Raw genomic sequence first — 13,177 nt, forward strand, 5'->3', positions numbered from 1 at the left:
GACCATAGGGGGCCTTATTTAGCACTTTTGCTGTGGCGTTTACTGTGTTGCTCCTTCATTTCTCGCCCTTAGCAACCTTTGATGCTTTGGGGCCCAGCATTCTTTCCCTGTTGTGTGCGCTTTCTCTTTTTTTTTTTTTCCATCTCTGTCGTTTCCCTCTGAGCCCCCTCTCTGTCTTTCTGCTGCTGTCCCTCTTCCTCACTTTCTGTCTCTTCCCTCCCCTCGGTTTGTGGAAGTGAAGCTGCTGGCTGCATGGGAATCGGTCCCCATACAAGTTGCCCACCCCCACTGTGAGGTCTGTTCAGGCTGGTCAAACCCAAGATCCCCCCCGCCCCTCCGACTCCGACCCTCCAACACCACCACCGCCATTTCTCCCCTTCACTGCGTCTATTTGATGTGTCCGCAGTGAATTTGGATCCTCGGGGAAGAGTAGGAGGAGCTTTAGAAGCTTTGATTGTTTAGGAGGACTCAGTGTGTGTTTGAAAGATGGCCGAGCAGTGGGACGGACATCCTCCTCTTCCTATGCACCAATGCACCTTTATTGCAGGCAGTCAGATTGGTCATTCTGTGGCTACTCCACTGCTGGCTCCACCCCCGCCGTCTCAGTTTCCCTTCCCTCCTTATAAATTCCTGTTCGCCTTTGTCTTTCAGGCTTGACTAATTATCCTTGTTTGTCCCTCTTTATTTGAATTCAGTCATGTGTTCTTGACTCCGTGGGCTGGGTTTAGGAGAATCATTCCGCCATTTGCCACTTAATTAAGTCAGGGTCAGGATCCATTGCTCAACGGAGAGCTGAAAGGACAGAGCTCTAATAGAATTATAAAAGAGGCCTTTCTCTACTGTTAAGGCGGCCTTTATCTAGGTGGGCTCTAAATGAAAGGGGACACCAGCTCTGGACAGGAGCCCATTTCCACTTCGGAGTCACTAAGCATTTTGATGTTTGCCCGAGATTTCTTTAAAAAAAAAAAAATTCAGTGACAGAAAGTCAAACAAGATGTGAGATATAACTCTGAATGATGAAGGGAGTTTGTGGCGAAGCACACGGTGCTTGTTTTTAGTTGAAGAGAGACACAGGCATTTTTATTGGGAACCTTAAGCTCCCCTCTGTCCCCTAAGCAACAGAGAAATTTAGAACAAGTATGTGCTCAAGCAAGGGTGGGGAAATTGGTGTCTGTTGGTGCCCATGCCTGGATGTGTGTGTGTGTGTGTGTGCGTGCATGTAAGAGTAACCATCAGTTCAATTTCCTAAATATCCCCCCATGCTGTGAAAATTCACTCTCCTCTCCCTCTCCACCCTCCCCTCCTTCTCTGTCCTGGCGCTTTGACATGCTAAATCTGCTGATTTTATTTTTCTTCCTCCTGCGGTGAGGAAGTGTCCTTTTCAAGGGTCTCAGTTTTCCCCCTGACTGTCTAAACCCTACCTCTGTTTGGATTGTTTTTCTATTTCAAACAAAGGACAGAGGCGGGATTACCATTTCACTTCCCTCCACACTCTGTGTTTCAAGTGGCAGCAGTTTAGGAATTAAAAAAAAAAAAAAAACACTGCCTGCCTGCTTTTCTTTTTTCTTTTTTTCCTTTAAAGTAGGCCGTGTAAAAGAGAGCTGTGGTTGAATTTAGAGCTCAGCATCAGCGGCGAGTGAGGCCTTTTGCTGCAGGTCCTGGGGGCTGATTTTGCAGCGGAGGATAACAAAGTGTCCTCAGGGCTCCTTTCTGAGATGTTGACGTCTTCTTAATGGCTCTCCTCAGCCTTTTTGTTTCACATCTTGGTGCTAACTTTCTGCCTCATTTAGCTCATATCAATTCACTGGGCTCTACACATTCAGCATCTCATTCATGGTCTGGCTTTCCGAAGCAAACTTTGGACAACAGCTCTCACTGATTTGTTTTAGCCATGCTCAGATTTTTTGTGGAAGGTTCTACATTTTCTGCCTTGGGGATTACAGTTGCTTACAGGGTTTTTCGGACAGACTTTATCCTCTTTGGCAGTAAAAACAACAACAATAAAAAGACACTTGTTCGCAAAGAGTCCACCGGAAATAAGAGGGGAGGGCAGGACGGCCCCTTCCTGTTCTGAGCAGAACACTGGTTCTAAGGCCAATTGATTTGCTAACAGGCTTGTCCACACATAATGACTGAGTAGGGATTGATGGAGGTCTTACACCATAAAACTCTAAGCCAGTGCAATTGCCTGCCATTAGGGCTGTATTGTTGCTCACATAATACCCTCATCCTTAAGAAAAGATTTTCTTAAGGTTTCACTGGGTGAAGGACTTTTCTTCTCTACATTTTCTTTGAGGTCATAACAGAAATGTACCCATATGCTTCTAGACGTAATAGCTTTAAGACTATTTTAAGTAGGCTAAGTTGCTTTATGAGCTTCTGTTGGGGTTTTGCAGTTAATCAGTCTGTGCTCAGGCTCTGATAAAGACATGCGCCTCCTCCATCATATCCTTAACTCCTGTAGTTTGGGCCGGTGCCAGGCTCCTCTGTGCAAGGCTGCTCTGTGAAGTGAGCCTGGCAGCTGACATATGAGTCTGAAAATGGTTGCTGTCTGTGGTAAGTTGGCAGCTTTGACACCTAGCTGCTAAGGTTGTAATAAAGGAGAGTGACTAATGTTGAACTGGTTACTGTTGTTAAAACTGCTGCTGTAATTGAAAATAGGCTATTTTGGGGATATACTCTGGGTCATTTCACACAAATTACAAAGTAACTTATTTTCTCTTTTCTGTATTTTGCAGTGCAGATGGTTTCTGGTTTTACTCGAGCAGGTTTTGGGATAACTAGATATCTTTGGATTACAGCAACCAGGATGTTGTTTCAGGAAAGAGATGCTGCATTTTTATTTTTATTTTTCTTATTGTCAACAACAAAGATGAGTTTATCCTACTAACTAGTATTATCTGTGTAGCCAAAACCTGATGTTGCATATTTCCCAGTGCCACAGACCAGAAACTATTAAAAGCACATCAGTGATCCACACAGATGCACTACACGTACACACGTTCCTTCATTATGATGAACGTGGGCGCTGAGGTTTATTTAAGTTGAACCCACATGCACCGTTTTGCTGCTGTAAATTAACTCGTGCACCAAATCTGTATTCCTCCACAGCTGAAAATAATCCCCAAGTAGCACTACTTACTCCTGCGGTTTTTGGTTAAAAACTACAATGCCCAGATATTTTAGGAAATGACTGAGCCTTGTTTTAAAAATTAAACAATATTTTAGTTAAGCTGAGGGAGCCAGAGACAGCATAGGGAGGTTGGAAACTGTTGAGATAAGTGCTAACACATTGTTGGTTTTGGTCTTTTCAGGGGATTCATTGACAGCAAAAAAATAAAATAACATCAGCTTCATCCTTTAAATGTCATTTGACAAACCTGTGAGCGCCACCGGATTTTGGTAATTAAGCTGTGCTTTTGGAGTTTGTTGTCACTGTGATTATGATGAAAGAGAATTGAATTAGATCGTCAGTTTCTACTTGCTGCTACCCGTCGGCTCGTTGATGGAGAGTCCCACGAGAGCCTTGTCACTCCGGCCAGCGTCGCCGCTTCAACTTATCCGTACAAACCTTCTCCTCTCTGTCACTCACCCACAAATCCAAACAACAGCCTCTTTCTGCTCCCCTTATCACGCCGGCTGACAGGGTCACGGGGTTAGTGCCACACTGGGCATGCTCAGTCATTCACATATTGATATTGATTTTTTTTTTCTTTCTTATTTGGACAGTTTGTATGTGGGCAGAGAATGAAACGGGGGGTCAAGATGGAGAGCAATAGATAGAATTCTGCCTGGCGATAGAGGATGGAGCCTTCTCTCAGCCTCTATTCTCTGCTGCAGGCTGGAGTGAAGGAGCCCCACATCCCACCGTCCCTCTCTGGCTGCCATTCAGCCCCATCGATCTGACTCAGGGCCCAGCCACCCCAAGGGAGACTGGGGCTCGGAGACACACTGCCTCTTTTGTGGAGGGGATCCACCAGTTCAGACTGACAGCCGACAGTGCTGATAAAAATACATCCCCCTCCTTCCTGTATTGTCCGCAGCAGACATGCTGTTCAAGATGTGTAACCTTTAGAAAGCTGGCCAGGCTCTAACCGTCTTGCTGTCGACTGTAATCACTAGAAAGTGGAATATTGCCCAGAGCGCCATACCCTTTGGCATTCTCTCATCTCTGCAGCCAATCTCACTGTATTATTTCCCACTGTGATAGTGGAGGCTAGTGGCTTTCCTGTGCTCTATAATTTTGAATTGTCGCTTACACCAGTGTGTCTTTTAGGCCAATTACTGTAATACTTACTGTCCCACGTGGCTTTGTCTTCAAATTACTGCCTCTGAATTATGAGCTATGCATTGAAAGTTCTTAAGCTTCGGTGCTAAATTGCTCATAACATGTTGACCATGTTTCACCCCGCCTGACCTGTAGCGTCCCTGTCATTTCCTTCCCTCCAGGGAGGAGAAGGAGCGCTGGATCCGAGCCAAGTATGAGCAGAAGCTCTTCCTGGTGGGACTGCCCCAGTCGGATGTGCCCCTGGGGCAGCAGCTCCTTCGGGCGGTGGTGGAGGATGACCTGAGGTTGGTGGTGCTGCTGCTGGCACACGGCACCAAGGAGGAGGTTAACGAGACCTACGGGGACGGAGACGGACGCACCGCCCTGCACCTCTCCTGCGCAATGGCCAATGTGGTCATCACACAGCTGCTCATCTGGGTGAGTTGGGTCAGAGGTGGATGGACATTGTTATTGTAGGCATTTAGATGTGTGAAAGTAAAGATTTCTAAACAACCACTTCTTTAAACTCTTGCCAAATGTACCAGTTTCTAGTGCCAGATGTTAATCATTTGGATTTTTATTTCTCAGTTAGCTAAGTTATATTTTCTGCAAGTTTAATTTAAAAGGGACACTTCCTTTAAGGCAGTTCATCTGGTAATCAGTAACTCCCCAGAAACTCAACACAACTAAATAAACTCTAACCAAAATAACTGTCTCAGCTCCAATTAGTATTAGATTATACAAGCCTTTCCAAGAAACAGCCCAGGAAGGTGCTGACAATCTACAAAATAATAAAATAAAATAAAATAAATAAAAGCGTACCATTCATTTCCCAACATGACACTTTAAAGTGTTTAAAACTGTTTTAAAGTCCTCTCCATGCTGCTTGGAATAAATTCCAACGGAGAACTACTGAATCATCTATTTATTTATCATCTTGGCCCAGACAGTAGTCTGCTTTTAGTCTAAAAATTTGACATTTCAAGTGAGGAATGTCCCTCAAGGCTGCTAAAACTAAACATTTCAAATACAGGAACCTCAGTAGTAGCTACAGCTAAAGAAGCAAAGATGTTGTGCGGCAAGCATTGCTCAAACATTCCAAATTGCAATCAAGTCAGAGAGATCCAAGGTTGTCCAAGATACCAAATATGCCAAGTCTGCATAAATGTGTGTGAAATGGACAAGATATTTGGATATTTCCATATAATGTCAAGGAACCTTACATAAAATTTACTCCAGCATTGTGGGTTTAAATAGTTTGCCATATAAAAGCACCATATACTGCAGATTTAATGCAATTAATAAGTATTGGGATAAGCAGATACAGAATATACTGTATATCTAATTTTGTCATACAATGTCAAACAACTTCAGTGCCTCTTAAAAAAATAAAGGTACAACAAGTTGAAGTGAGAATACGGCTCATTGTTCGAATGTTTTCAATGTAAACTACCCAGACCTTTTTTAAAGGAGAGCAGTTCAAACTGATGTATGCTGTTATCCAAAGGTTGTTGCGTTTCCTGTTCAAGAAGACAGTGATAATTGTAGTTTACGCTGAACAAAGAGCTCTTGCGGCAAATGCAGCTCTGAAAATGCTTCTCGTTGTCAAGAGTGAGGAGAAAAAATTAGGAAAAAATAGGGAAAACTCAAATGAGCTGCAAATTGTAAACTGAGTAGAAATAGAAAAAATGGTTCAGCTACAGATTGCTTGCATTGCATACCATATGGTATTTAAAATCCCATTTTTACATGGTTGCTCACATCACACGTTTATTTATTTGCATAGTAAATGCTGATAAATTCCTGTAAATTTCTTTGGAATTTTCGAAATGTGTAAAATCTTATACCTCCTCTCGCAGTACGGTGTGGATGTGAAGAGTCGGGATGCCCGTGGCCAGACGACGCTGTCCTACGCTCGGCGAGCCGGCAGCCAAGAGTGCGCAGACATCTTACTTCAGCACGGTTGCCCCAACGATACGAGCAGCCTGACGTCCGTGCCCACGCCCAACATGAGCCGCCGCAACCCCAATCCCAACATCAACAACAACAACGCCCAGTGTGAGCTCAACCGCAGCATCAGCATCATGTAGGAGCCAGAGAGCGGCCGCCGACAAACACACGAAACCCCGAACCCACCCCCGTCTCCTCCCAGCACTTCCTCTGTTTCACACTGTGTAACCAGAATCAGCACCAATGGAGAGATCTCAGGAGGGATGGACTCGTTGATATTCCACTACGCCGAAAGAAGTGGGCGTTTGGTGTTCGGACGTTGTACATTGTTTGTTTTATATTATTATTTTTTATTCGTTTTGTTTGTTAAATTCGTTCAATCTTGGCCTGAAGTGATCATGATCAGCTTTAAGCTTTTTGTTTCTTAAGCGTCAACCAAACAAATGACTCGCTGGCGTTCATACCTAACCCTACGAAAAGCATTTCCTTAATGCTTGAACATTTCCTTTTATGTCTTCCCCTTCTGCGATGTGAGCTGATTTTATAATGAGCGTGAATGAGAAACTTCCCTCAAATTTCCAAGCCTGAGCATAATAACATAAAACTGTGAGGAATAGTTTTACAAGTGACAAAACAATGATGTGGGAAAGAAACTAAATCTTCCATGATATCAGTGGCTGTTACAGCTTTAGTAATGATGCATGTCTTCAACACAGCCATCAAACTCTTGACATATTATTCATATACAAAGGCAAAGCAATTATAGTTGAAGAGTCCAAATGATTTAGATACTTAATTCACAGGAAAATGGGTTCAGATCATCATAAAGGAGTTGATTGCTGAATTCCTTTCGGATGAAAGTGAGCCATTTCCTTTGCCACCCTTATCGTGATCCTCCAGTAAAAGTGTCCGTGACTATAAAGGAATTAAGGGGCTTAATGTTTTATGACCATTGAGCCACATGGCTTTGTAAGCGTGCCTCTTCAATCAGAATTCATTCAAATTCAAAGGTTTGATTGAAACAGTGAAATTGTGCCATTATGATGTCTTTGTGGAGTAATTTTCCGATTGACCAGATTGTCTTGGTAATTGTTTGACACAGATTCACCACCAATTTCAAACCGTCAGCGTACTGGAATATCCCTTCGCCTCCTGTGACCAAAGGCTGTAAAATTGGTACCCTCAAGAGCATTTCCTCTCCCGTTGCTGTGAAATATGGTGCTGTGTGTGTGTGTCCATACATAACTGTATGACACGTGTGTGCTTACGTCTCCGTCTGTAACCGTGTGCAGCAGCGAGCGACTGGGCATTTCTGTTCGTAAACATTGGAGAAAGGACACTGGAGAGAAGAGACCCACAGTGAAGATATGGGGACATAACTGTGTTTTAATGTACAGACATCTGTAAAAAAAGTAGTTCTTGTTCCTTCACCTTGTTGCTTATAAGAACAGTTTGAACTAACTCTGACTTTAAGAGTTAAAAAAAAAACAACCCTTTCCTTAAACCTGTGTGCCCTCCCCCATCCTGAGAACCTGTCAGTCTAAAAGCAGGGAATTAACAAAATACATTCACGAGAGAGTGGCATTTAGGGATTAATATGAGCAAGGAGGTTCATAGAGGGAAGCATAAGTAGTTTGACTCTCTTTGCATAATGCAAATGTACAGTATTCCACAGACATGATAAGCCAGTTCATTTATAGTAAATATTATCCCTTTTACTCAACTGCCGTTTTTAAGGTTTTAAACCATCTTGATTTTCTGGGTTTACAAAGGCAGGATGTATGTTTACAGAGCAAGTTATAAACTTGGTACCTTAGCTTCACATTTCTTTACAGTATTCCTGTTTTCAGAGCCCACAGTGAATGAATATGTGGTCGAAAGAGGATGTTTGTAAATCCAGGAGGTAGCGATATCGTAAAGGAATAGTTTGACATTTCTGGAAATACTCATATTGGCTTTCTCAACCAGAAGATTGACTAGAAGATCGATACTTTTCTCATGTCTGTGCGTCAAGCACAGAGCTGGAGCCAGGACATGATTAGCCTAGCCTAGCAAACAGTTACCCCGGCCTAGCAAAAAGGTACACCACCTAGCTTCTTCTAAAAACACAAATTGTCATTTTTTTCTTTTCTGTTTTTGTATGAATTAAAGAACCAAGACATATTATGCTAATTTGTAAGCTTTGGAGGTGCTGGTGCTGGCAGCTTTCCCAAATTTGGAGAGAGCCAAGCTAACTGTGTCCCCCTGCTTCCGTTCTTTGTGCTAGCTAAGCTAACGTCTTCTTCCTGGCGCTAGCTCCACACTTAAGGCACAGGCACGAGAGCAATAAGCAACAAGAAAAGCAATAAGCGTATTTCTCAAAATGTCAGACAATTTCTTCAAGACATCCCCAAACGGCCTCAAATTCAGCCAGATACTTTTGAATTTACTTGCACTGTTCAGTGGTACGGCCTTATTTCTTGTTTCTACTTGACCAGCTTATTTCAATAAGTACATTTCAGTGTCCGATGGGATTACCGAAAGGAGTTTAATGTGTGTAGTGGTTACCTGAACCCTTATTTGCGTATGGTAGATGCTGAAAAAAACATTATAAGCCTGCCTGTTTTTTCTCCCCAAACGTAACATGAAGTGTACATATTAGCTTAATGCTTTTATCTGAAGACAAGCTCCTCCTAGAGAAACAAGCTAAACTGGTTTTAGGTCAACAGTCCCCTTGACCCACGAACCATATTTTGATATGTTGTTTTTGTTTCTCTTTAGGCATATTTTTAAGGTACTTCTGTTTGGTCTCGACATTAATCGGCCATCTTTGGTACTTGTGTATAATGATGTACATTTGACATATTTATAATGCAGTATGTAAATATCTTTTTTTGTTTTCTTTTTGTTCAAGTTAATTTTCCTATTGTAATTCCTTTACGTTCAGAACGTGAAACAAAGCAAAAGCTAAAGAGTAACATGTTGTATGCTTGGATGCTTGGCTGACTGTTGACCTATTAATAAACACTCAAATAAAACGATGTAGCCTTCCCTGCATTTAGGGAAATCGACACATTTGTCTGGTGTATGTGTTCATTCGTCATCCATCATGCTCCCGTGGCCTCTGCACATGACCCGGTGGCGCCCAACTGACGAGATGAGACTCGCTTTCAAAATAAAAGTCTCGCCATCGCTTCAAGAACTGCCATTTCATGTTTTTGCCTTTTGCATGTCATCATCCCCAAACTTCATGGAGAAATTCAACATCAGTGGAACAGACTCCGTCCTGTTAATGTGTCCAAGATGAATCAACCAAGCCTGTGTTGAGGTAAGTAAAGCAACATCTCCACTTCCTGCCTGCGGGACCCCCCAACAGTTGCTGAAAGAGGATTAAGATAAAGAGCCAGGCTTAGTGTCAGGCAGCACAACACTGTTGGGAAAAGTGAAAGGTCTCAGTGTTCGGAGGAGTCAAGCCTTCACTAATCCACTTCTTATTTCCTGCTAATCTTGTCTCAGCATATCTTCATCCCCTTCCTCTCTCTGTTGGCTGGCATTGTTTGAGCCTTATCACCTGGTTTCTCTTTAGTGTCTCCTCTTCCTCCCTAGGCGTTGGCTTGACATGGAAGCACAATGCACCGGGTCACGCTTTAAGGCCCTGAAACTTTTATTATCAATTGGCTTCCTTAGCAGTAGTAATGGAGTCATATAGGAGCACATGGTTTTCTGACAAAGCTACAATTATGAGTTTTAGTTATTTCTCACAAAATATTTTTTAGCTTTTTTTTGTCCTATGTGCTCTTCTCACTGGTTTGAAGTGGGCAGGGCTCATTCAGAAAAAGGTGATGTCACATATCCCTGCACCAATCAAAATGTAGCAATATTAATGAGATTCTGATGGCATTTGATGGGTTATTGTCAGCCAGATCACAAACCACACCCATATGCAGACTAGTTGGAGGTTTTGCCTGTTAAACTTTTTTTTTTTAATTATGCCCAATATCCACTACTTTTAGCTCTATTTTGGTCTCCACCAACTCCTAAGGGAAATATTTGGCTCTTTCGCTGCTAAATGCTCCACTATGTTCACCAGCTAGTGCTAACTGTGTGTGTCTGCCATTTGGTGTGGGGCAGGTATTGTCCAGAGAGATTTTAGAGCTTTCTTTTTCGCTGGAAATGACTATGAGGACGTTGAGGGTGAAGCAAAGCAGTAAAGTACAGGCAAGAAAACCAAAACAATGAGATAAAAGATGCTGAAGAAGTTCAGGTCTGAGGGAAACTGCAGAGTCAGGTGATGATTTTCTGTGAGTTTATCACTACAAACAGGCCCTTTCACATTAACGTATTGATATGAGCCATTGTTAAAATAAAAATAGCGATTACAGCAGCCTTAGTGTTGATGCCAAGTCTTCAGGGGCTTTAAACGTCACAATTTTTACATCTTGCTTAAATTAATCTGAACTGAATCATATTTATTCCACATTTATTGAGAAATGTCCCTGGAAGAACGCGTCCTGTAATTTATTCCCGTGCCTCACGCCTTGGCAGACCCCGGCCATGCACTCGTGTTTGTTGTGGTGAGACTGGAGCGCTTGCTTGCACTGCTGTGTGTTTTGATATTTCATCAGGGCCTGCTAAACAGCGAGGAGGGCTCTCTGCCGCCCACCTCTTCTCAGACAAATTGCCTCCAAGATTGCAGAGGTGGGTCTGAGGCTGATGGATGGGTACACAAAGACCTGACGAGACCATATTTGCAAACATTAAATCCATATTTCCATAACATGCAGGAGCTGCTTGGCCACGGGCCACTTTAACAGCCTGTTTAGCAAGCAGTCAGTGATGTGCCCGGTCGTAACATAAATGTTGCTTTAAGGTGGTTTGTCTTACACGTGTTTGTCAGCCCGTCTGGATTTGGATAAGTTCCTGTTGCTCCCTTTTTTTCCTCCTCCATTCACCCTTTTAACCTCTTTAACCAGTAATTGTGTCAACTCTGCTCCTTCCACCTGACCACCTCTCCTCTCCTGAACCCCCCCCCCCCCCAAGACGTGAACATCCATTTATCAATTTTAGCTCCATCATGGCTGACCAGTGCATCCGTGTTGCACCCTGCCCTCCACGACTGCCCCAAACTCATGCCTCCATTCGTATTTCCATATCCTTGAGCCTCTTGCTAATCAGCGGATTTCAGCTCATCCCTGCCTCCCTCTTTCTGTCTCCTGCTGCCAACCTGGCTGCTTCATACCCACCATGCCATCTTCCTCTTCACCCTCTCTCCTTTGTCTTACATAAACGCTCTGTTCCCATTGCTCTCTCCCATTCTCCCCTTCTCTTCTTCCCCTCTCTCTTTCTCTCCACTTCCCCGTTGGCTTTTGCCTGCATTTCTCTGTTAATTTGCCTGAGAATGCATTAGCTGTAATGAAGGCTGAGGGCCGAGGGAATCCTCCAGGGTTCCATTAATCATCCCCCCTCAGACAGGCAACCTTGATTACAAGTGGCAAGAAATTCATTAGAGCTGGGCCTCTGACAACTCTTATCTCCGCCACTAGATCTGACTCATTAGGCAGCCAAATTAAAGCTATGATGGCCCTGATGAAACTCATCGCTTGTTTATCTTGTGCGATTTGATGCATCTGCCCATACATCACTGTAGCCACGACCGTCCGGACCCTCCCAAGAAGTCAGGCCTCCAGTCGGCGCTGAGCAGCCTGCACTCACACAACCAGCAAGTAATGAGATCCCTCGCTATCCTCTCCCGCTCCCTCTCCAGGTGGGGAGTGTGGAAATGTTTTAATGTCTTTGCTGGAGAGAACTTCTGATATTTCAATTTGTGATTCAAGTGGCAGGATGATCCAGACACTGTCTGTTCTCTTAAAGTGTAGCTTCAATGGAAGAGAGGTTAATAAAACTCATAAAGGATGAACAAATTCACAAGGAAGTCATTCAAAAAAGCACCTGTTCTGGCCAAAAAAGTGACATGCTATTCATTTTTGCGTGTTTTGAAAAAGCAAATCCAATAATATGTCAGCTTTTTAGTTAATAATCCCAGTGCTAATTATTTTTTCCTGCCTTTACAAGCAGAGAAGCCCACTCTGCAATAAAACCGAAGCAGTCCCTCTCACAGGATCTCAATAATAACAACCAACATGAACTTAGTGTCTGAGCCGTGTCATGGCTCCTCATCGTCACCTCCACCTTGCAGCTCATGGGGACCGAAATAGCTGTTGCACTCTGGCACAATGTCGTGGAATTGACCGCCTATATTAGTCAGCTCTTGGACCATTATAAAACTTCCACTGCTCCCTCACACGATCATCACTCCTTGAATCCCCATCCAAGTGACACAGTCTTGATGTATGAGGTGGACGGTGAAATAAACTTTACTACTCATGGGTGCCCAGGTCATGAAATGTCTATTTATGCTCTGAGGTCAAACGGAGATAAAATCACTTTCAGCGTGTGCGCCCCATGAGAGGCTTGGGGGAAATGAAATGTGAGATAATAATGTGTTTCCTGCTGAAAATTCAGGGAGATTTTTTCCCAACACTCTCAACCCAAAACCACCATATTTTGGCTAAATACTGATTAAGAAGAGGGCTGGTTCATTTAATGAAATATTAATACTAATAAAATATTTGAAGAACCTCGCCCTATCCTCATACGTCAACAGGTGCTGCTGCTTCAGGGGGTTAAACATGGCTTGAGGCATGAGTCTATTTTGGAAACAGGAAAAGCAATCACCTTCTCTCATCCGAGCTGAAGTGAAATTATTCCAACATGAGCTTTTTCTGGAAACAGTTCAGAGAACTCAGACCCATATGAAGGTTTGCATAAAACATCAAAGCCTGTTTTCCCTTTCCTGTAACAGGAGAGCTGTGTGGCCAGACATTATTTTAGCTCCAGATTATTTTAGTAGTGCTGCTCTGTAATCTTACATTGCTGTGTAACTTCCCATATTTGGTCTGAGTGAGCCGGCTGTCACATTTA

At 43.2% G+C, this 13,177-nt stretch overlaps 1 protein-coding gene across 3 annotated transcripts in view; it reads left to right on the plus strand.

The window, feature by feature from the left end:
* Nucleotides 1-9,269, plus strand: part of agap3 (ArfGAP with GTPase domain, ankyrin repeat and PH domain 3) — a 114,415-nt gene extending 105,146 nt beyond the window's left edge. For all 3 annotated transcript variants that reach the window (XM_041948285.1, XM_041948286.1, XM_041948284.1), the window contains exons 17-18: nucleotides 4,450-4,705; nucleotides 6,127-9,269. In XM_041948285.1, the coding sequence (XP_041804219.1) occupies nucleotides 4,450-4,705; nucleotides 6,127-6,357 (487 nt within the window). In that variant the 3' untranslated portion in view covers nucleotides 6,358-9,269. The remainder of the gene's footprint in view (nucleotides 1-4,449; nucleotides 4,706-6,126) is intronic.
* Nucleotides 9,270-13,177: the final 3,908 nt, after the last annotated feature.

This window comes from Chelmon rostratus, chromosome 12 (genome assembly GCF_017976325.1).
Source record: "Chelmon rostratus isolate fCheRos1 chromosome 12, fCheRos1.pri, whole genome shotgun sequence".
Lineage (NCBI taxonomy): Eukaryota > Metazoa > Chordata > Actinopteri > Chaetodontiformes > Chaetodontidae > Chelmon > Chelmon rostratus.